Source organism: Oncorhynchus kisutch, linkage group LG15 (assembly GCF_002021735.2).
Source record: "Oncorhynchus kisutch isolate 150728-3 linkage group LG15, Okis_V2, whole genome shotgun sequence".
Lineage (NCBI taxonomy): Eukaryota > Metazoa > Chordata > Actinopteri > Salmoniformes > Salmonidae > Oncorhynchus > Oncorhynchus kisutch.
Window position 1 is genome coordinate 61,991,135 of NC_034188.2, and position 24,165 is coordinate 62,015,299.

Consider the following 24,165-nt stretch of genomic DNA (forward strand, 5'->3'; position numbering starts at 1 on the left):
CCCCCAGAAATGTCCGGGAACTTGCAGGTGCCTTGGTGGAAGAGTGGGGTAACATCTCACAGCAAGAACCTGGTGCAGTCAATGAGGAGGAGATGCACTGCAGTACTTAATGCAGCTGGTGGCCACCTCAGATACTGACTGTTACTTTTGATTTTGACCCCCCCCTTTGTTCAGGGACACATTCTTCCATTTATGTTAGTCACATGTCTGTAGAACTTGTTCAGTTTATGTCTCAGTTGTTGAATCTTGTTATGTTCATACACATATTTACAAGTTAAGTTTGCTGAAAATAAACTCAGTTGACAGTGAGAGGATGTTTCTTTTTTTGCTGAGTTTAGTACACTATAGGGAACCCAAAGCCTTTAATGTTACTATTCATCTCCTCTCATCTCAGATGTGTATCAAGCTAACATTAACAATGTTGTGTAAACATAGAGACGATGCCAAGCTTTCCACAACAAGATCCTAACTTTAATCCAGCATACCCAGGAAGTTAGGAAGATCTGTCTTCTCCTAATGTCATTTTAGTCGGTTAGAAGTCTCTTACGACAGCTGTGCGTGGTTATTAGCATAGTTCTGTAACTCTACGGGTTGTTGACGGAGTTCTGGAAGGAAACGAGGAGCATGTAGCAGAGTTTCTGTGGTTGTCTATGACTGCTGTGGTGGGGTAGAGCCGGGTGATTCATGTGGTAGAGATAAGGCCAGTAGCCTTCACAACTCTCCTGAGTTCTGGAAGGAAATGAGGACCGTGTGGAAGTTTTCCATAAAGAGATGGGTAGGAGATCTGTGGTGGGAGAGGGCCAGGTGATTAAGACCAGTAGACTTCACGACTCAGAGATCACACACACTGTGCTTACCTGTGGCATGGGTCTAGCTGCTCCCTCTAATCCGTGGTACAAGGTAGAGAGATCTAACCACACACACACACACACACCTCTGTTCCAGCAGGGTCAAGCAGAACACACACAGGGGAAAAGCTCTTTTCGCTCCAGCAGACATCCTACCTGCAGGAGTTATTAAAGTAGAGAGAGATTAGACCCAACTCCCAGTATTGCTTTAACCCCTGAGAATGGACAGGCTCGGGAAACATGGGTCCGGTGGCAGGGATGTAGTTGCTTGGTTTATGTTCATATACAGTTGAAGTCGAAAGTTTACATACACTTAGGTTGGAGTCATTAAAACAAATTTCTTGTTAACAAACTATAGTTTTGGCAAGTCGGTTAGAACGTCTACTTTGTACATGACACAAGTAATTTTTCCAACAATTGTTTACAGACAGATTATGTCACTTATCATTCACTGTATCACAATTCTAGTGGGTCAGAAGTTCACATACACTAAGTTGACTGTGCCTTTAAACAGCTTGGAAAATTCCAGAAAATGATGTCATGGCTTTAGAAGCTTCTGATGGGCTAATTGACATAATTTGAGTCAATTGGAGGTGTACCTGTGGATATATTTCAGGGCCTACCTTCAAACTCAGTGCCTCTTTGCTTGACATCATGGAAAAATCAAAAGAAATCAGCCAAGACCTCTGAATTTTTTTTGTAGACTTCCACAAGTCTGGTTCATCCTTGGGAGTGTAGGTACCACGTTCATCTGTACAAACAATAGTACGCAAGTATAAACACCATGGGACCACGTAGCCGCCATACCGCTCAGGAAGGAGACGCCTAGAGTTGAACATACTTTGTGGGGAAAAGTGCAAATCAATCCCAGAACAACAGCAAATGACCTTGTAGATGCTGGAGGAAACAGGTACAAAGGTATCTATATCCATAGTGAAACGAGTCCTATATCGACATAATCTGAAAGGTCGCTCAGCAAGGAAGAAGCCACTGCTTCAAAACTACCTTAAAAAAAGCCACACTATGGTTTGCAACTGCACATGGGGACAAAGATCATACTTTTTGGAGAAATGTCCTCTGGTCTGATGAAACAAAAATAGATCTGTTTGGCCACAATGACCAACGTTATGTTTGGAGGAAAAAGGGGGACGCTTGCAAGCCGAAGAACACCATCCCAACCGTGAAGCACAGGGGTGGCAGCATCATGTTGTTTGGGTGCTTTGCTGCAGGAGGGACTGGTGCACTTCACAAAATAGATGGCCTTCATGAGGCAGGAAAATTATGTGGATATATTGAAGCAACATCTCAAGACATCAGTCAGGTTAGAGCTTGGTTTCATATGGGTCTTCCAAATGGACAATGACCCCAAGCATACTTCCAAAGTTGTTGCAAATGGCTTAAGGACAACAAAGTCAAGGTATTGGAGTGGCCACCACAAAGCCCTGACCTCCATCCTATAGAACATTTGTGGGCAGAACTGAAAACGTGTGTGCGAGCAAGAAGGCCTACAAACCTGACTCAGTTACACCAGCTCTGTCAGGAGGAATGGGTCAAAATTCACCCAACTTATTGTGGGAAGCTTGTGGAAGGCTATGCGAAACGTTTGACCCAAGTTAAACAATTTAAAGGCAATGCTGCCAAATACTAATTGAGTGTATGTAAACTTCTGACCCACTGGGAATGTGATGAAAGAAATAAAAGCTGAAATAAATCATTCTCTCTACTTTTATTCTGACATTTTACATTCTTAAAATAAAGTGGTTATCCTACCTGACCTAAAATAGGTCATTTTTACTTAAAATGTCAGGAATTGTGAAAAACAGAGTTTACATGTACTTGGCTAAGGTGTATGTAAACTTCCGAATTCAACTGTAGTAGTACCGAACCATTAGCAGCTGTCACTGGGTTGTAATTCTAGGATACCCCTGTTTTCTCTGTTCTCTTTCATCTAGAACCGTGTAGACGGAACCCAATTACCATGGAAACAATCAGACTTTGAGGATCAGCCAGAAAACCGTCAGCCCTTGAGTTAGTTCAGCCGTATCCTCATCATCTATTTAGCTGTACCTTCGTCATCTTCACTTTGTTAACCTTCATTTTCTCTGTTAGTTTAGCCGTATCTTTGTCATTTTCACATTATTCTCTCTGTTCAGAAGAAGACAGGTAGAGGTTCAGGCAGCAGAGTTGGTTCATTGGTTCATGATAAAGTCATGAGATGTTTTCTTCTGCCACAGAGTCTTCTTGACAGAATCAGATCTGATGAGTTTTGTCTCCTCTCCTCCAGTTCTCTCTCTTTGTCCTTTTGGCCATGTTGTGGTTCAGTATAGTTTACTCCATGGTTTAGGCAGTGACGTCTGAGTTGGTTCATGATACAGTTATGTTTTCTTCCGCAGAGTCTTCTTGACAGAATCAGGATGAGTTAATAAGTGTCTAATGAGTTTAGTTGTGAACGAAGAACTACAGTTTCTTCTTCTTCTTCTCTCTTCTTCTTCTGACCTCTACTGTGTGTTTATTCTGCTGGACCTGGTATGACACACACACACGTACACACACAATAAAACAATAACACCCTTGTGAATGTGTAGGTTTCACTCTCTTTAAAAAGAAAAGGCTACATAGCAGAGAGGTCGACTGGACATGACAGATTTCCTGACCATGACAACTGGAGAGGGGAAGGGCAGAATGGAGGAGAGGAGAGAGAGAGAGGGAGGGTAGGCTCAGTGGGGGGAGGGCAGAATGGAGGAGTGGAGAGAGAGAGAGAGAGAGAGAGAGAGGGACGGGAGGCTCAGTGGGGGAAGGGGGAGGGCAGAATGGAGGAGTGGAGAGGAGAGAGAGAGAGGAGAGAGGGACGGGAGGCTCAGTGGGGGAAGGGGGAGGGCAGAATGGAGGAGTGGAGAGGAGAGAGAGAAAGAGAGAGGGAGGGTAGGCTCAGTGGGGGGAGGGCAGAATGGAGGAGTGGAGAGGAGAGAGAGAAAGAGAGAGAGAGTTTATGGCCTCAGTAGTGGTGCCAACCCCAAACAGACTCAGCCGACTGTAAACCCAGAACAGTACCCTCAGTATGTGTACCAAATGCACCTTATTCCCTATATAGTGCACTTATTTTGATCAGGGCCCATAGGGACTACTGCTGGTTTTCTGTTCGACCTAATAATGAATTGCACCCACCTGGTGTCCCAGGCCTAATTCAGTCCCTGATTAGAGGGGAAGAATAGAAAAAAAGCAGTGGAACTGGCTTCGATGTCCAAATGTGAATTTGAGGAATATAGGGGATAGGGTGCCATTCGGGACTCAAGTTGAGACCCTCCTTGTGGTCTCTCTTTCATTCTTTCATTCCTCCTACCTCACATCTGCCAGCTGTCCAGCTGTAGTGTAGAAACACCTGGGTCTGTCTCCCTCTTCACCCCTCCGTTTTCTTTTCTCTCTTCATCCTTCCTCTCCCTGAATTCCTCCATCTCCCTCCTCTCCATTTTCTCCCTTCATTCACTCCATTCCCGTCATCCCTCATTTCACACTCTTCTGTTTAGGCTGAGGGGCTTGGAGCCACTGTTATAACCCTGCTGTTAATGGCAATAGTATGTGTGTGTGTGTATGTGTGTGCTTGAATGCATGCACGTTCATGCTTGTGTGTGTGTGTGTGTGTGTGTGTGTGTGTGTGTGTGTGTGTGTGTGTGTGTGTGTGTGTGTGTGTGTGTGTGTGTGTGTGTGTGTGTGTGCGCCTACGTGCTATGACTTGTCATTTTGTGTGTGTTTGATGTCTGTGTGTGGTGTCGCTCTCTCTGTGGTCGATACGGTAACAGGCAGTGCTGTCCTCCAGGAATACAGAGCTTTGAATTCCACTTCAAACAGGACTGATAAAACAACCCTGACACACACACACACACACACACACACACACACATACACACACACACACACACACACACACACACACACACACACACACACACACACACACACACACACACACACACACACACACACACACACACACACACACACACACACACGCACACACACACACACACACACACAGACAGACTAACCTTTATCTCTTAATTACAATGAAGCCGATTAGACTTTCTTCTGCACTGATACCTCCCACTGAATATACTGGCAGGGAGGTTGTGTGTGGGCGCATGCATGAGCGTGTGTTTGTACTGATACTGATGCCTCCCAACGAATATAGGCAGGCAGCCTAGCTGTCCTACAGGCACCCATAAAACCGCCAGGTAATTATTCTAATGACAAGATGTTGAGATAGGAACATGTCCTGAAAACAAACAGCTTTTCTGTTCTAAATGTTTTGAAGTGCAAATAAGGAGTTCAGAAACTACCGTTGTCTTTGCTGAATGAATTCTCTCTCATGTCGATCTTCATTTTTGTTGTTGTTGACTATTGTTGTTTACAAACACAAACATCTGCACAGAACAACACTAGCACCTGATATAATGTAATCTGTGGATTCTAATAAAGTTTTCCAAATGTGTGTGTGTGTGTGTGGGGAGGGGGTGTTCCTGTACTCACTGTACTGTCCTTCACTTGTCTGCTAAGTGGCACATAAGACACATTATTAAGTAATCCTCTCTGAGACTACTGATTCTATGTGTGTGTGTTTAGGAGGCAACAGGCTGAAGAACCAGGTGTTCAGGCTGAACTGGGCCTGGGTCTCCCTGGAGAAGGAGTACTATGTGTTGGACGAGGAGGCCAAGTACCTGGAGGTGGTCCTCAAACGACGAGGATACCTTGGAGAGACATCCTTCGTCAGTGAGTCAAACTACCTTATTATACAAATCCTTATACACATTGATCCCAAATGGCACTCTATTCCCATCAGAGTCAGGACATCCATAGACATCATCATGACATCCTTGGCTCTATCACTCCAGGGAAGCTCCACAGCTTTTCAGCCTTTCATGTTCATGTAGCAGATGGCTGAGTTAGCCAACTGTCACTCCTGGTCCAATTCACACATTTTCTAAAGGAAAGGGATGTTAATGGATGTCCTGACAAAAGTAGCGCACTCTATATGCCATTTGGGACATAGCCTTGGAGAACAAATAGAAGAGTGCCATTTGGGATGCACCCCAAAAATAGCGGGGGGTCAATCTCTTGACTCAGACAGAGCAGGGGAGGGACAGACAACCTCAGGGTCATACAGGTCACAACCTTTCTTCCCTGACCCCTCTTCTCAGGGCAGGATTTACCCTTTTAGCCAACCCTCCTGGGGACAGTAAGGGCTCATGGGAGAGGTTACGCAGAGTTGGTGGTCGTCAGAAAGACGCCCGCTGTCGCCGAGTTAGACGCCTTTCTCTGTGAACATTCCTTACATTTTACTGTCCTGGACTGAAGTAAACACAGTGCAACAAAAGATGGGACAGTAAACCTTAGTTTTATAACACAACGTTTATACACAGGGTTTGTAACAACAGTAAACCTTAGTTTTATAACACTCATTTTATACACAGGGTTTGTAACAACAGTAAACCTTAGTTTTATAACACTCATTTTATACACAGGGTTTGTAACAACAGTAAACCTTAGTTTTATAACACTCATTTTATACACAGGGTTTATAACAACAGTAAACCTTAGTTTTATAACACTCATTTTATACACAGGGTTTATGACAACAGTAAACCTTAGTTTTATAACACTCATTTTATACACAGGGTTTATAACAACAGTAAACCTTAGTTTTATAACACTCATTTTATACACAGGGTTTATAACAACAGCAAACCTTAGTTTTATAACACTCATTTTATACACAGGGTTTATAACAACAGTAAACCTTAGTTTTATAACACTCATTTTATACACAGGGTTTATAACAACAGTAAACCTTAGTTTTATAACACTCATTTTATACACAGGGTTTATAACAACAGTAAACCTTAGTTTTATAACACTCATTTTATACACAGGGTTTATAACAACAGTAAACCTTAGTTTTATAACACTCATTTTATACACAGGGTTTATAACAACAGTAAACCTTAGTTTTATAACACTCATTTTATACACAGGGTTTATAACAACAGTAAACCTTAGTTTTATAACACTCATTTTATACACAGGGTTTATAACAACAGCAAACCTTAGTTTATAACACTCATTTTATACACAGGGTTTATAACAACAGTAAACCTTAGTTTTATAACACTCATTTTATACACAGGGTTTATAACAACAGTAAACCTTAGTTTTATAACACTAATTTTATACACAGGGTTTATAACAACAGTAAACCTTAGTTTTATAACACTCATTTTATACACAGGGTTTATAACAACAGTAAACCTTAGTTTTATAACACTAATTTTATACACAGGGTTTATAACAACAGTAAACCTTAGTTTTATAACACTCATTTTATACACAGGGTTTATAACAACAGTAAACCTTAGTTTATAACACTCATTTTATACACAGGATTTATAACAACAGTAAACCTTAGTTTATAACACTCATTTTATACACAGGGTTTATAACAACAGTAAACCTTAGTTTTATAACACTCATTTTATACACAGGGTTTATAACAACAGTAAACCTTGGTTTTATAACACTCATTTTATACACAGGGTTTATAACAACAGTAAACCTTGGTTTTATAACACTCATTTTATACACAGGGTTTATAACAACAGTAAACCTTAGTTTTATAACACTCATTTTATACACTGGGTTTATAACAACAGTAAACCTTAGTTTTATAACACTCTTTTTATAGACAGGGTTTATAACAACAGTATACCTTAGTTTTATAACACTCATTTTATACACAGGGTTTATAACAACAGTAAACCTTAGTTTATAACACTCATTTTATACACAGGGTTTATAACAACAGTAAACCTTAGTTTTATAACACTCATTTTATACACAGGGTTTATAACAACAGTAAACCTTAGTTTATAACACTCATTTTATACACAGGGTTTATAACAACAGTAAACCTTAGTTTTATAACACTCATTTTATACACAGGGTTTATAACAACAGTAAACCTTAGTTTTATAACACTCATTTTATACACAGGGTTTATAACAACAGTAAACCTTAGTTTTATAACACTCATTTTATACACAGGGTTTATAATAAAGGTTTTATGGCTGACTACTACTGGCACCACTGGTATTGTTTTCATTGTTTTTGTCCAGAATCCTAATACATTCGGGATGTCAATAAAGCTGTGCTAGTTTGAATAGCTGAAGTTTGAGGTCAGATCAGATGGGTCGGGTGTATTGAGTTGCCCCTAGCTGTGTCTCACTGTGTATTTGCTAGCGTTGAGGCTGTGGTGTGTTACGTTGTTCCTGTGTGCATCCCAAATGGCCTGAAATATTCTCTATATAGTGCACTATTTTTGACCAGGGCCCATTGTTGGCCACAGGGATCTGGACTAAAGTACAGCACTAAATAGGGAATAGGTTGCCATTTCAGATGTATTCTAGATCAGGGCTGGCTCTGGCAGGCCAGCAAGCAGGGCTAGGATGGAGCAGATATCCTCTGTCTCCTCACTGTGTGAAGCACTGGCCTGAGATCAGTCAGCATGTCATCTCAGTACCAAGGCAGATGGGTAGTGGGTCTGTCAGACTGATCTGATGCCTGTGAGTCTGGTTCATCTGAAGGCTTGGCTTTCTCTTTCCATCTCCCTTCATCCTTTGAGGTTTGAGATCCATTAAACACATTGAGGAGCAGAAAGGACTGCCAGTGTGCGGTGTGTGCTTCTAGAGGTTTTCTGTGTCCCTAATGACACCATATTCCTTCTATAGTGGCCTACCATAGGTCTCTGGTTAAAAGTAGTGCACTACCTAGGGAATAGTGTGCCATTTGGGATGTAGACCCACATTTCTCCTGTTCTAACCTCCTATAAGCACACAGCTGGAGAGCCAGAACATTTCACTGATGCAATGATGTTCATTTGAGAAATATATCCATGTACTCTCAAATATTAATATCTTCAATATTTTTTAAAAACAGCTTCAGAAGTTTCCACAGTATGGAATTGAGTTATTTATCGTCGTAATCAGAAATGCTAATCAGTCAACCCATTAGAAGGGGGATAGAACCCTCTTCGTTGTGTTCTTCAAGAACAGTTCCTTAACTTGAATTATCTCTTGAAGAGGGCAGACCCTTGAGATAGTCTAATGGTCATATTATCTGCATATTATCTGCATATTATCTGCATACTCCCCTGAGAGAGCGCAAGATAATTAGCTAGCAGAGACACAGGGCTGCTTCCCAATTGATACCCTATTCCCTATATAGCACACTACTTTCAACTGGATGCCTGTTTTTTTATTGGACGTTGTGAGGCATTCGGTAAAGTTGTGTGCACCAGGGGAGGTGCTAGTATAGCAGTTATGTAGAGCTAGCCTGCTGCTATATAGGCTAAAGCAAAAATGTCATAGTATTTAAACCCAGGCCTGCTGCTAGGCCTCAGAGCTGCTTCCGGGATCAGGGAGCTGTAGTCCTCCTTCTGCTGTGAGAGAGACAGAGCTTGCGTCCCAAATAGCATCCTATTCCCTATATAGTGCACTACTTTTAACCAGAACCCAATAGGGCTTATGTAGGGTCTCATTTGGGATTTAGACAGAGTTAGGGAGCCGCTTCTCTGCCTGCTCTTTGAAGACAGGTGATATATATTTCGGCTCTGTTGAGCTCATCCATGTGATCTATGAACACATGTCAGCAAGAACTGTAGCAGCCCCATGAACACGTACAGGGCCCATTTCCCTTCTTGGTGTAGGCATATCAAAGCTCACTTCAAAGAATGAAATGGTAATTTTGGTCCAATTTCCCCAACTCATACATTTCCTCCTCCATCTGTGCACCGTTGAAGCTCTTTAGTGTTATCTTCTCTCTTTCTCTCTCTCTCTCTCTCTCTCTCTCTCTCTCTCTCTCTCTCTCTCTCTTGCTCTTTTATCTTTATCTAGCTTCTTAATTTATGTGTTTGTTTGTTGTTATTATTATTATTAATTCATTAAATAATTAATATTTGTGTTGGTCTATCTCAGAGCGAGCCAGCCAGTGAAGCTAGCTGGTTGTGTAGCTAGCTGGTTGTGTAGCTAGCTGGTTGTGTAGCTAGCTGGTTGTGTAGCTAGCCGGTTGTGTAGCTAGCTGGTTGTGTAGCTAGCTGAACAGCAGGAGTCCTGCCATCATCACCAGCCCTCAGGGACAGCAGGTCTGATCAAACAGCACTGGCACAAACTACCACCAGCAAGCTGGGCAGGCTAGACTCAGTAGACTAGGCAGTAACAACAATGTCAATCTACCAATACTTCTACACTACCTGCATAGACAACCTTGTTTTAAGTTGATTCTGCTTTACCCACAATATAGCTTAATTGTGTCAAGATAATGTAGCTTGAAAGGAAGCAAAACGATCTCCCAATGTGGCATGGTAGGTAATTGACCTTGGTAAGATTCTATTTATTTATTAAGTAAGTTGACTGAGAACATGTTCTCATTTACAGCAACAACCTGGGGAATAGTTACAGGGGATGAATGAGCCAATTGTAAACTGGGGAGTATTAGGTGACTGTGATGGTTTGAGGGCCAGATTGGGAATTTTTAGCCAGGACACCGGGGTTAACACCCCTACTCTTACGATAAGTGCCACGGGATCTTTAATGACCTCAGAGAGTCAGGACACCCGTTTAACATCCCATCCGAAAGACAGCACCCTACACAGGGTATCCCAATCACTGCCCTGGGGCATTGGGATATTTTTTAGACCAGAGGAAAGAGTGCCTCCTACTGACCCTCCAACACCACTTCTAGCAGCATCTGGTCTCCCATCCAGGGACTGACCAGGACCAACCCTGCTTAGTTTCAGAAGCAACACAGCACTGGTATGCAGGATGGTATGCTGCTGGCCTAGGAATATGTATTACAGTGTCCTCTGTGTTCAGTCAGACCACTAGGGGCCAGATCGAGAGTGACGTCCTGATTACCACCCCCTCCTCCTGGTCCACGTCAGGGCCATCTGCTAGCGGACACATCACAACTTCATCTAACGCTAACTGCTTCTCTGACCCATCTCTGACTGGGCTCTGTTATTGACCGGTTATTATATCTGGATGCTGCCTTCTGATCTTATCTTGTTGAATGCCACATTGTAAGAAGAACAAATGTTTTATGTACAGTACATGTAATCATTTCCTCTTCCTCTATGCCCCCTCTCTCCTCTCCTCCCTCCTTGCCCAGGCATCAGCACCAGAGATGGTACGGCGGAGAAGGATCAGGACTTCCGTGGTAAAGCCCAGAAGCAGGTCCAGTTTAACCCAGGTCAGACCACGGCCACATGGAGGGTGAGGATCCTGCAGGATGGAGTGTACGAGCAGTCTGAGACCTTCCAGATTGTTCTGTCAGAACCTGTCATGGCTGCCCTGGAGTTCCCTGACACAGCCACTGTGGAGATCCTCGACCCAGCTGATGGTATGTACTACAGGTCCATGATCCAGAGTAGCTTGTTTTAACAGTCTTAACAGTGTTGTGTTCAAATGACTAATGGTTGATAAGTTATTGCTACAGGTAGGTTCTTCATCAGTCTTAGCAGAGATGATTGGTCTGAGGTCTATATGGGAGAGGCAGGGTTGTATAGTAGGTGGGTGAGAACATCCAGGTCAGTGGATAACAAAACATGGACCTTCATTGTAATCAGAGGGCTGATATAAATACTATGCATGCTAGTCTCTTGGCTAAGAGTTGAGGAGAGACTGACTGCATCACTTCTTCTTTTTATAAGAAACATTAATGTGTTAAATCCCATATTGTTTGCATAGTCAATTTACACACAGCTCTGACACACACACTTACCCCACCAGACATGCCACCAGGGGTCTTTTCACAGTCCCCAAATCCAGAACAAATTCAAGAAAGTGTACAATATTATATAAAGCCATTATTGCATGGAACAGATAAAGCAACACCTCACTGCACAACGCCTCTCTCCTATTTGACCTAGATATTTTGTGTGAATGTACTGTATTGTTCCTTTACAAAAACAAATGTATGTAGTTCTGTCCTTGAGCTGTTCTAGTCTATTAATGTTCTGTGTTATGTCATGTTTCATGTTTTGTGTAGGAACCCAGGAATAGTAGCTGCTGCTTTTGCAACAGCTACTGGGGATCCTAATAAAATACCAAATACCTTCGTCAGCCTCATTAGTGAAGCTGCTCTCTGTTAGTGAAGCTGCTCTCTGTTAGTGAAGCTGCTCTCTGTTAGTGAAGCTGCACTCTGTTAGTGAAGCTGCTCTCTGTTAGTGAAGCTGCTCTTTGTTAGTGAAGCTGCTCTCTGTTAGTGAAGCTGCTCTCTGTTAGTGAAGCTGCTCTCTGTTAGTGAAGCTGCTCTCTGTTAGTGAAGCTGCTCTCTGTACGTGAAGCTGCTCTCTGTTAGTTAAGCTGCTCCCTGTACGTGAAGCTGCTCTCTGTTAGTGAAGCTGCACATTGTTAGTGAAGCTGCTCTCTGTTAGTGAAGCTGCTCTCTGTTAATTAAGCTGCTCTCTGTATACGAAGCTGCTCTCTGTTAGTGAAGCTGCTCTCTGTTAGTGAAGCTGCTCTCTGTACGTGAAGCTGCTCTCTGTTAGTTAAGCTGCTCCCTGTACGTGAAGCTGCTCTCTGTTAGTGAAGCTGCACATTGTCAGTGAAGCTGCTCTCTGTTAGTTAAGCTGCTCTCTGTACGCGAAGCTGCTCTCTGTTAGTGAAGCTGCTCTCTGTTAGTGAAGCTGCTCTCTGTTAGTGAAGCTGCTCTTTGTTAGTGAAGCTGCTCTCTGTACGTGAAGCTGCTCTCTGTTAATGAAGCTGCACTCTGTTAGTGAAGCTGCTCTCTGTTAGTGAAGCTGCTCTCTGTTAGTGAAGCTGCTCTCTGTTAGTGAAGCTGCTCTTTGTTAGTGAAGCTGCTCTCTGTACGTGAAGCTGCTCTCTGTTAATGAAGCTGCTCTCTGTTAGTGAAGCTGCTCTCTGTTAGTGAAGCTGCTCTCTGTTAGTGAAGCTGCTCTCTGTTAGTGAAGCTGCTCTCTGTTAATGAAGCTGCTCTCTGTTAGTGAAGCTGCTCTCTGTTAGTGAAGCTGCTCTCTGTACGTGAAGCTGCTCTCTGTTAGTGAAGCTGCTCTCTGTTAGTGAAGCTGCTCTCTGTTAGTGAAGCTGCTCTCTGTTAGTGAAGCTGCACTCTGTAAGTGAAGCTGCTCTCTGTTAGTGATGCTGCTCTTTCTTAGTGAAGCTGCTCTTTGTTAGTGAAGCTGCTCTCTGCCTCTTATCAATCCTCGGCCTGGCTCCAGAGCCTGGGAATTTTGGAACAGTTACCTGAGTTTTGCAACAACAGGTTAGATTTAGTGATCAGTAACACTGTAACAATAGTCCATATGGGAAGTTGTTTCCTCCAGAAAGGTAAATTAACACGGTTAAATAAATTGGGTATGGAGAATCCCAAGGTTAGGGTCAGACCCAGGGTATGGTTGGAGAACACTAGACTGGAGACTTCTCAGGCTTCTCATGTTGTTTACACAGCGGATGTGTCCCAAATGGCACCATATTCCACAACATAGGGAATAGGGTGATATTAGGGACGTACAGTAGTCAAAGTATCTAAATACAGTTCAGACAAACAAGGTTTTTAAAAACAGCAGCTAAGCCGTTCGTTCCCCTGTGATACTGTAGTTGGAAGTCTGAGGAAGGGAGCTCTTGCATAATGTACATATAAATGATGCCTCTCCTCTACTTCCCCCTCTGGGGTCCCCCTGTGTGAGAGGAGGAATATTCTGTCAACAACTTACATTGGTTAAAATGTCTGAAGGATGGTAATTGTTTGTCTCACAAAACACTAGTCCCTTGAGGGAAATTAAGATAACATGCAGCTATCAAGTTAAGTCAAATTATATTAGTCACATGCGCCAAATACAACAGGAGACCTTACAGTGAAATGCTTACTTACAAGCCCTTAACCAACAATGCAGTTTTAGGAAAAAATACCTAAACAAAAAAATATATATATAAATATTTTTTAAAGACAACATTTCTTTTTAGATGGAGAAAAAATAACAAATAAAATAAATGATACACTAATATAGAAAAGTAAAACATGTTTTTTATATATATAAGTGTAATGAGTACTGGTGGCAGAGAAGAGAGAGGAACCAATTTCGGCGGAAGTCATGACAATAGGAAATTAAAGTAACAAATCATTAAAGAGCAGCAGTAAAATAATAATAGCGAGGCAATATACAGGGGGAACCGGCACAGAGTCAATGTGCGGGGCACAGGTTAGTCGAGGTAATTGAGGTAATATGTGCATGTAGGTAGAGTTATTAAAGTGACTATGCATAGATAATAAACAGAGAGTAGCAGCAGAGTAAAAGAGGAGGTGGGGGGACAATGCAAATAGTCTGGGTAGCCATTTGATTAGATGTTCAGGAATCTTATGTCTTGGGGGTAGAAGCTATTTGGAAGCCTCTTGGACCTAGACTTGGCACTCCAGTACCGCTTGCCGTGCGGTAGCAGAGAGAACTACTGTCTATGACTAAGTTGGCTGGAGTCTTTGATAATTTTCAGGGACTTCCTCTGACACCGCCTGGTATAGAGGTCCTGGATGGCAGGAAGCTTGGTCCCAGTGATGTACTGGGCCGTACGCACTACACTCTGTAGAGCCTTGCGGTCGGAAGCTGAGTAGTTGCCATACCAGGCAGTGATGCAACCAGGATGCTCTCGATGGTGCAGCTGTAATATCAATATTATGATTTGGCCGTTACACATTAACATATAGTTTTGCTTCATGACCACAAACATTTTTATATTTACACATTAACATATCAACATGCTATTTTAGATTTCCATGATTTCCCAGCTTCTCAGAATACATCTGTGTCTCAAATGGCACCCTATTCCCTTTTTAGTGCACTACTTTGACGAGAGCCCTACGGGCCCAGGTCAAAAGGAGTGCTCTACATATGGAATAGGGTGCCATTTGGGACTTACATTACAACAACATTACAACTGACCCAGGTTCTAGCAGCTCCTTTAAATGTGAATCTCTTCAACTATCAGAAGAGTTCAAATTGAGAGAGAGAGAGAGAGAGAGAGAGAGGAGAAGCTCTCCACATGAAGGCCTGTCAGCCTTGTTATGAGCGTTGGTAGGAGCTGCTATTAAAGGCTATAAGCTTGTATGTTCTGCTAGCCTGAGTAGGAGGTAGAACATTACTACTAATTACTACTTATTTAGTCAAGACCAGGCTGGGAAGGGCAGCCTTCATCACAGATGACCAGATTCACAATTAGAGATAGGTTTTAAGAAGAAGCATAACAGTGATAGAGAGAATATTGTAAACTTGTCTATGTGGGGTAGGTACTTCTTAGTGTAGGCCTCTGGGATGTAACTCAGGTCTAGTAACTTAGACACAGTCTCGCTATGCAGAGTAAAGGAGGAGAGGAGATAAGGAGAGGAAAGGACAGGACAGGACAGGACAGGGGGAGTGACTAACACAAACTTTAAAAAAAGACCAATGGTTTGAGCAGGTCTCTGCTTGCTAACAGAATCAAGACACGTCAGGTTTATTATCTAGGCCCACTTTAACTGGGCGGCAGGGTAGCCTAGTGGTTAGAGTGTTGGACTAGTAAACGGAAGGTTGCAAGTTCAAATCCCTGAGCTGACAAGGACCAAATCTGTTGTTCTGGCCCTGAACCCACTGTTCCTAGGCAGTCATTGAAAATAAGAATTTGTTCTTAACTGACTTGCCTAGTTAAATAAAGGTAAAATAAATAAAAATGGTCCTTCTTCACATTCAAAGTCTACAGTACAGAAGCTGGAATTTTCCTATGAACAATTCACTAAATGTATATGTATTCCCTGATTGGTCCCTGTGCGTCAGCTGTCAAATCAGAGAAGCTTCTGGGTAGTTGTCTGTGCCAACCACTGATGTTAGTCATCATATCCTCTGGATGGATCCCAAATGATGCCCTATCCCCAACTTTTGACCAGGGCTCTGGTCTGAACAGAAAACCCTCAACTTTTAAATAACTTGTGAAATAAAAAATAATTGGTATAATTAATGATTTATGTGGTACTACTGTATATAGGGTGCCATTTGCGACGCAGACTATGTCTTCTGCCTCAGTTCACTGGGTCAATACATCCTTTATAGACCTCTGTCCTCAGGGAGGAGCCTGGACCAGAGCACCAGCAGCAGCATATTGTAATGGACAGAAATAATGGACATTGTTGTACCCTCTTCTCATCCGCATAACTTCTGTATTAATGAAATAAGTATGTACACAGTGAGAAGGATGTGATGGTTTATCTCTCTCCCTCTCTCTCTCTCTCTGTCTCTCTCTCTGTCCCCCTCTTTCTCTCTCTCTCTGTCTCTCTCTCTCTCTCTCTCTGTCCCCCCCCCCCCTCTCTCTCTCTCTCTCGCTCTCTCTCTGTCCCCATCTCTCTCTCTCTCTCTCTCTCTCTGTCCCCCTCTCTCTCTCTCTCTCTCTCTGTCCCCATCTCTCTCTCTCTCTCTCTGTCCCCCTCTCTCTCTCTCTCTCTCTCTCTCTCCCCTCCCCAGAGTCGACAGTGTTTATCCAGTCTGCAGTCTACTCTATAGAGGAGGACATCGGGGAGCTGCTGATCCCAGTGCGCAGGAGTGGTGACGTCACACAGGAACTCATGGTCATCTGCTACACACAGCAAGGTACAGTCCGCACGCACACACACACACACACACACACACACACACACACACACACACACACACACACACACACACACACACACACACACACACACACACACACACACACACACACACACACACACACACACACACACACACACACACACACACACACACACCTCCCTCTCTTCTCATCCCTCTCTCCTTTCGTCTCTCCTACAGCCACAGCTACAGGGACCATCCCCTCTACAGTCCTGTCCTACTCTGACTACATATCCAGACCTGAGGAACACAACAGTGTCCTGCGCTTCGATAAGGGCGAGACGGAGAGTTCCTGTCGTGTGGTGATCATAGATGACTCTCTGTATGAAGAGGAGGAGAGCTTCAACGTTACCCTCAGTATGCCCATGGGAGGCCGGCTGAGACAGGAGTACCACACCGCCAGGGTCACCATCATACCTGACCTGGACGACGGTAAGATGGCCCTTCACTTTTCACCTTTGACCTTTCAAACCTCTCGCCTGGAGGACAGGATAATAGTTACCAGCTGAGGAAAGTGTTAATATCGCTCTTGAAAAGACTAGGCTTGCGTCTCAAATGGCACCCTATTCCCTATGTAGGGCACTACTTTAGTTCATTTTATAGGAAATAGGATGCCATCTGGGTAATTTATTTTTCACAATGTGAGAGTAAGAAAAAAAGATTGCTCCTGTCCTGTCACCTCTGGCAGATTATGTTAAGACAACGATGTTAGCAGACATGTTGTTATTTCATTTTGCTTGTTCGCAAAGGAGACAGTTGAGATGTTGTGTGAAAAGGTACATTTACACTTTAACAGTATTCATGAAACATCTAGAACAGATAGATCAGGGAACCTTCGAAAGGTTCACACACACACACCCACCTATACACCTCAGGCATAGTGAATTCATGACTTTACAAATAGAAGCAGGCTCCCATCGGTTGGATGTGGTTTTGTATTGATGTATTGGTTCATTGTATCCTTTAGATGAACAGAAAACCCTCAACTTTTAAATAACTTGTGAAATAAAAAATAATTGGTATAATTAATGATTTATGTGGTACTATGCTGACGGATACAGGTAAACTTAAAGTACAGAAATGATGTAGTACCAGCTGAATGAAACCAAGAGGGCCGTGGTTACCAAACCTTTTATAGTCCCGTTCCCCTTCAAACATTCAACCTCCAGCTGCGTACCCCCTCTAGCACCAGGGTCAGCACACCAGGGTCAGCACACCAGGGTCAGCACACTCTCACGTGTTGTTTTTTGCCATCATTGTAAGCCTGCCACACTCACACTATACCATACATTTATTAAACATAAGAATGAGCGTGAGTTTTTGTCAAAACCCGGCTTGTGGGAAGTGACAAAGAGCTCTTATAGGACCAGGGCACAAATAATAATAATCAATCATTTTGCTCTTTATTTAGCCATCTTACATATAAAACGTATTTATTTATTCATCAAAAAATTGTGAATAACTCACCACAGGTTAATGAGAAGGGTGTGATTGAAAGGATGCACATAACTCTGCAATGTTGGGTTGTAATTGAAGAGAGTCTCAGTCTTAAATCATTTTCCACACACGGTCTGTGACTGTATTTAGTTTTCATGCTACTGAGGGCTGAGAATCCACTCTCACATAGGTACCTGGTTGCAAAGGGCATCAGTGTCTTAACAACACGATTTGCCAAGGCAGGATACTCTGAGCGAAATCTGGCAGTGACTTCTGATTTAAATTCAATTTTTACAGAACCGGTTGTTGCAATTTAGATGAGGCTGTCTTGTTCAGAGATCGGTAAGTGGGACTGGAGGCAGGGCATGAAAGGGATAACGAATCCAGTTGTTTGTGTCATCCGCTTCGGGAAAGTACCTGTGTAATTGCACACCCAACTCACTCAGGTGCTTCACTATATCACATTTGACATTGTCTGTCAGCTTGAGTTAATTTGCACACAAAAAAATCATACAATGATAGAAAGACCTGTGTGTTGTCCTTGTTAATGCAGACAGAGATGAGCTCCAACTTCTGAATCATAGCCTCAATTTTGTCCTGCACATTGAATATAGTTGAAGAGAGGCCCTGTAATCCTAGATTCAGATCATTCACCCAGATAGGCCAGTCGTGTGAGAAACTCGTCATCATGCAAGCGGTCAGATAAGTGAAAATTATGGTCAGTAAAGAAATCTTTAAGGTTGTTTCTCAATTTTTTTTTGCCCCATGATAATCAGCACACTTCTGTATGTTGTAAAAGCGTTACATGGTCGCTGCATAGTGCAGAAAATACATGAGAGTTCAGGGGCCTTGCTTTAACAAAGTTAACCATTTTCACTGTAGTGTCCAAAACGTATTTCAAGCTGTCAGGCATTCCCTTGGCAGCAAGAGCCTCTCAGTGAATGCTGCAGTGTCCCCAAGTGGTGTTGGGAGTAACTGCTTGCACGCGCGTTACCACTCCACTATGTCTCCCTGTCATGGCTTTTGCACCATCAGTACAGATACCAACACATCTTGACCACCAAAGTCCATTTGATGTCACAAAGCTGTCCAGTACTTTAAAAATATCCTCTCCTGTTGTCCTGGTTTCTAGTGGTTTGCAGAAGAGGATGTCTTCCTTAATTGACCTCCCATAAATGTAATGGACATACGTATACCAGGAGCTGTGCCAGGCCCGCCACGTTTGTTGACTCATCCAGCTGTAACGCATATAATTCACTGGCTTGTATGTGATGCAGTAATTGTTTCAAAACATCTCCTGCCATGTCACTGATGCGTCGTGAAACAGTGTTGTTTGGAGGCATTGTCAGTGTAGTTTTTGGGGTATTTTCCAACAGCATTGTCCCAGCCATATCTGTGGCAGCAGGAAGAATTAAGTCCTTCACAATAGTATGGGGCTTGCCTGTCCTAGCCACTCGGTAGTTCACCATATAAGACGCTTCTAGCCCCTTCTTATTAATGGTATCTGTTGCTTTTATACGTCTTACTACTCGAAAGTCATCATAATTCTCGCTCATGGCTTATTTTTCAAATTGCCATGTTTTATTTTTCTAAATGTAAGCGCAAGAGTGATGGTTTCATCGAGTTGTGAGATAGTACTTTTGCACATATAACACACTGCGGCTGAGGAAAGGCACTACTCCCAATATAAGTGAACCCCAAATCAATGTAGTTCTCATCATATTTGCATCTCTTCGATGGTCCAACGTCTCTGTCTGTTGTTCTGTGGTTTTCCGGGTAAGGGGGCAGTAGCTCTTCGGCTGCATCAGATTCACAACTGTCAGTGTCCATGCTAGCTGGGCTAACAACAAATGTAGAATTACTGATGCTAGCATTGGATGTGCTCATGGAAGGAGAACAACTTGTGTCGTTGACATGTGCAGGTGTAGTACTGCTGGTAGTAGAGCTGGTATCTGTCTCTATGGACGCGGGCCCTACTTTTTTTAACCATTAATCAATTTTCTAGCAAACGGAATGAGCAGCAGCTACGTTTGGCTACATACTTGTTATTTTTTACCTTGATTCAACCAAGTAGGCCAGTTAAGAACAAGTTCTCATTTACAACTGCGACCTGGCCAAGATAAAGCAAAGCAGTGTGACAAAGACAACAACACAGAGTTACACATAAACAAACGTACAGTAAATAAAATAGAAATAGAAAGATCTATGTACAGTGTGTGCAAATGTAGAAGATTAGCGAGGTAGGCAATAAATAGGCCATAGAGGCAAAAATAATTACAATTTAGCATTAATACTGAAGTGATATATGTGCAGATGATGATGTGCAAGTAGAGATACTGGGGTGCAAAGGAGCACGAGGGTAAGTAATAATATGGGGATGAGGTAGTTGGGTGTGCTATTTACAGATTGGCTGTGTACAGGTACAGTGATCGGTAAGCTGCTCTGACAGCTGATGCTTAAACCTAGAGAGGGAGATATGACTCCAGCTCCAGCTTGCAATTCGTTCCAGTCATTGGCAGCACAGAACTGGAAGGAGAGGCGGCCAAAGGAAGTATTGGCTTTGGGGGTGACCAGTGCAATATACAAAGACTTATAAATGACCTGGATGACCTAAATGAGTGGGTTTGGCGACGGATATGTAGTGAGGGCCAGCCAACTGGAGCATAGAGGTCGCAGTGGTGGGTAGTATATGGGGCTTTGGTGATAAAACAGATGGCACTGTGATAGACTGCATCCAGTCTGCTGAGTATTGTTGGGGGCTATTTTGTAAATGACATCGCCGAAGTCAAGGATTGGTAGGATAGTCCGTTTTACGAGGGTATGTTTGGCAGCATGAGTGAAGGAGGCTTTGGATTGGAGAGGCTTAATGTGAGTCTGGAAGGAGAGTTTACAGTCTAAACAGATACCTAGGTATTTGTAGTTGTCCACATATTCTAGGTCAGAACTGTCTAGGGTAGTGATGCTAGTCGGGCGGGAGGATGCAGGCAGCAATCAGTTGAAGAGCATGCACTAAGTTTTACTAGCATTTAAAAGCAGTTGGAGGCCACGGAAGGAGTGTTGCCACATACGGACTGTTAGTGGAATTCCCGTGAGAGAGTAACGGTTAATGTGATTGGATATTAATTATGTGACTACCTGTATTTGACATAGTGTTGTTGTTTCGCTAAACACTAGATGCTTTCATTTTATTTTTGGCAGTGAAACGAGGCTACTCAGGCGAGAAAAAAAACAGAAAATGTTTGAAAATGCAAAGAAAAACATTTTGGGGGCATTGCGCATATACCAGTTTGGGAATACCTGCAATAGAGGAATAGTGGCTTGTGTGCAAGTGTGTGTATGTGCATGTGCATGTGAGTGACCAGGTCCCATAGTGCTTTGGTCCAAAGTAGCGCGCAATGTAAGGAGTAGGGTGCAATTTGGGACACAGCCCCTGTGAGTCTCCTCTTGCTAGAGGGAAGGCCTTATCGCAAGGCTCATATCCACATCTGATAGTCTCCTGTATCTCATATCTTCCAAACAGCCTTTGTTCAACAGCACCTCTTGGGCATTCCTGTTTTCCATATCTGGCTAGTTCCCTCTCTCCCTTCTCCCTATAAACCCTGGCTCTGTGTGTGTGTGTGTGTGTGTGTGTGTGTGTGTGTGTGTGTGTGTGTGTGTGTGTGTGTGTGTGTGTGTGTGTGTGTGTGTGTGTGTGTGTGTGTGTGTGTGTGTGTGTGTGTGTAGGTGTGTGTGTGTGTATGTGTGTGTGTGTAGGTGTGTGTGTGTATGTGTGTGTGTGTGTGTGTGTGTGTGTGTGTGTAGGTGTGTGTGTGTGTGTGTGTGTGTGTAGGTGTGTGTGTGTGTAGGTGTGTGTGTGTGTAGGTGTGTGTGTGTGTGTGTGTGTAGGTGTGTGTGTGTGTGTGTGTGTGTGTGTGTGTGTGTGTGTGTGTGTGTGTGTGTGTGTGTGTGTGTGTGTGTGTGTGGGTGTGTGTGTGTGTGTGTGTGTGTGTGTGTGTGTGTGTGTGTGTGTGTGTGTGTGTGTGGGTATGTGGGTATGTACCCTGGACATCTAAAGGAAGCACCACTGTGAAGGGGTGGCAGGCAGGGAACAGTGGATGTGAAAATCCCTTGGTATAATCACTGAATCTTCCTTTTCAAACATTCATCAAAACTCTCTGGCTGCACACAAACACACCATCAAAAAGTCCATCTGAAACAGAACTAATTGGGGTGATGCAACTCTACTCTCAGCATTTCAAAACCTCACTGCAGGAGTTTAATTGAGTCCTAAAAGTAATGCAGGAGGCCTGTAGGTGGAAAGAAAACATGTTTTAATGCAGATCATTACGATACAGTAAACATGGTTATATCTACACCAGGGGGGAATCTCAAATGGCACCCCATTCCCTAAATTGTGCACTACTTTTGCCCACGTCCCAAATAGCTCCCTATTCCCTATATAGTACACTTAATATGCTCAGAGCCCTATGGGCCCTCATCAAAAGTAGTGCACTATGTAGAGAATAGTGTGCCATTTGAGACGTAGCACTGGTCTGATCTACCAACTCAGACTGAGTGAAGATTCACCAGATGTTCTCTCACAGGGTAGACCACCTGGACAGGAAACATGTCTCTTACCAAACATGTCTCTCTAACAGTCAGTCCCGCTCATCAACCTGCCATCGACAGGATAGTAAATGATATTTGAGCTTCACTCCCTAGTCAAAAATCAAATACAGTACATAAAGGATAGACTGTATGACATATTCAATAACATATTATCCCAGTGGATAGATATTCCACTTAATCATTGTTTGATTTTGTGTTACCTCTTATTTTAAACAACCTGATTTTGTAGAATGGAAACAAATTGATTTATTTTCAGTCTTAGATCTCCAAGTCAAGTATCCCGAATACTTTGGGGCCTGTATTTATTCTAGCATTCGTTGTTTAATGTCTAAATAGTTTCTTAGCCATTGAGTCTCAGACCGTAGTGACGTTCTTAGTCACATATTCCCAGGGTACGTTGTCATTCAGCATCATGTGCCTCTGTGCTGAATGACACTGGCAGGAAATGATGTTACATATTTGAAACTGTGGGAAAGAGAGTTTAGTGAATGATAAGTGGTCCCACTGCATTACTCAGACCGGGTTACAGGTACTCTTATAGCCTCCTTGGGAACAGAGGTAGACACAATACTTAAAGACTGTGTGGGTGTGTGTGAGTGTGTGTGTGTGTGTGTGTGTGTGTGTGTGTGTGTGTGTGTGTGTGTGTGTGTGTGTGTGTGTGTGTGTGTGTGTGTGTGTGTGTGTGTGTGTGTGTGTGTGTGTTTGTGCATGTGTGTGTGTGTGTGTGTGTGTGTGTGTGTGTGTGTGTGTGTGTGTGTGTGTGCATGTGTGAGACCTGAGGCATGCTTGAGATGGCTCTCTACTGTACAGTAGCTCATTCCTCTGTAACCTAAGATGGTGTACAGGGACCTCTACCAGTGTGTGCATAAGATCTTTAACCCCTACTATTCCTTGGTATTCCCCTCAGTGTCAGAGCAGCTGTTGGGATGCTGAACTAAAGGGTCAATGGTTTGAATAGTCTGTACCCCTGTATGGGGCGGCAGGTAGCGTAGTGTTTAGAGCATTGGGCCAGTAACAAATCCCCGAGCTGACAGTGTATAAATCTGTTGTTCTGCCCCTGAACAAGGCAGTTAACCCACTGTTCCTCGGTAGGCCATCATTGTAAATAAGAATTTGTTCTTAAACGACTTGCCTAGTTAAATAAAGGTTAAATAAAACATTTATTAAAAAAATAACACCCCTGTATAATAACCCTATAATAGCATGTACCCCTGTATAACAACTCCTATATAACACCCCTATAATAGTCTGTACCCCTAAATAATAACCCTTTACTAGTCTGTACCCCTGTATAACAACTCCTATATAACACCCCTATAATAGTCTGTACCCCTGAATAATAACCCTTTACTAGTCTGTACCCCTGTATAACAACTCCTATATAACACCCCTATAATAGTCTGTACCCCTGAATAATAACCCTATACTAGTCTGTACCCCTGTATAACAACTCCTATATAACACCCCTATAATAGGCTGTACCCCTGTTCTCTTAAGGATCCGCCCCTTTAAAAAAAGAATAACCCTATAATAGTATGTACCCCTGTATAACAACTCCTATATAACACCCCTATA

General features: G+C 42.9%; 1 protein-coding gene across 1 annotated transcript in view; it reads left to right on the plus strand.

The window, feature by feature from the left end:
• LOC109905639 (FRAS1-related extracellular matrix protein 2) overlaps positions 1-24,165 on the plus strand; it is a 127,184-nt gene that overhangs the window by 62,031 nt on the left and 40,988 nt on the right. Inside the window, exons 5-8 of the mRNA XM_031790732.1 lie at positions 5,466-5,612; positions 11,061-11,291; positions 16,396-16,521; positions 16,726-16,977. Coding sequence (XP_031646592.1) covers positions 5,466-5,612; positions 11,061-11,291; positions 16,396-16,521; positions 16,726-16,977 — 756 coding nt within the window. The remainder of the gene's footprint in view (positions 1-5,465; positions 5,613-11,060; positions 11,292-16,395; positions 16,522-16,725; positions 16,978-24,165) is intronic.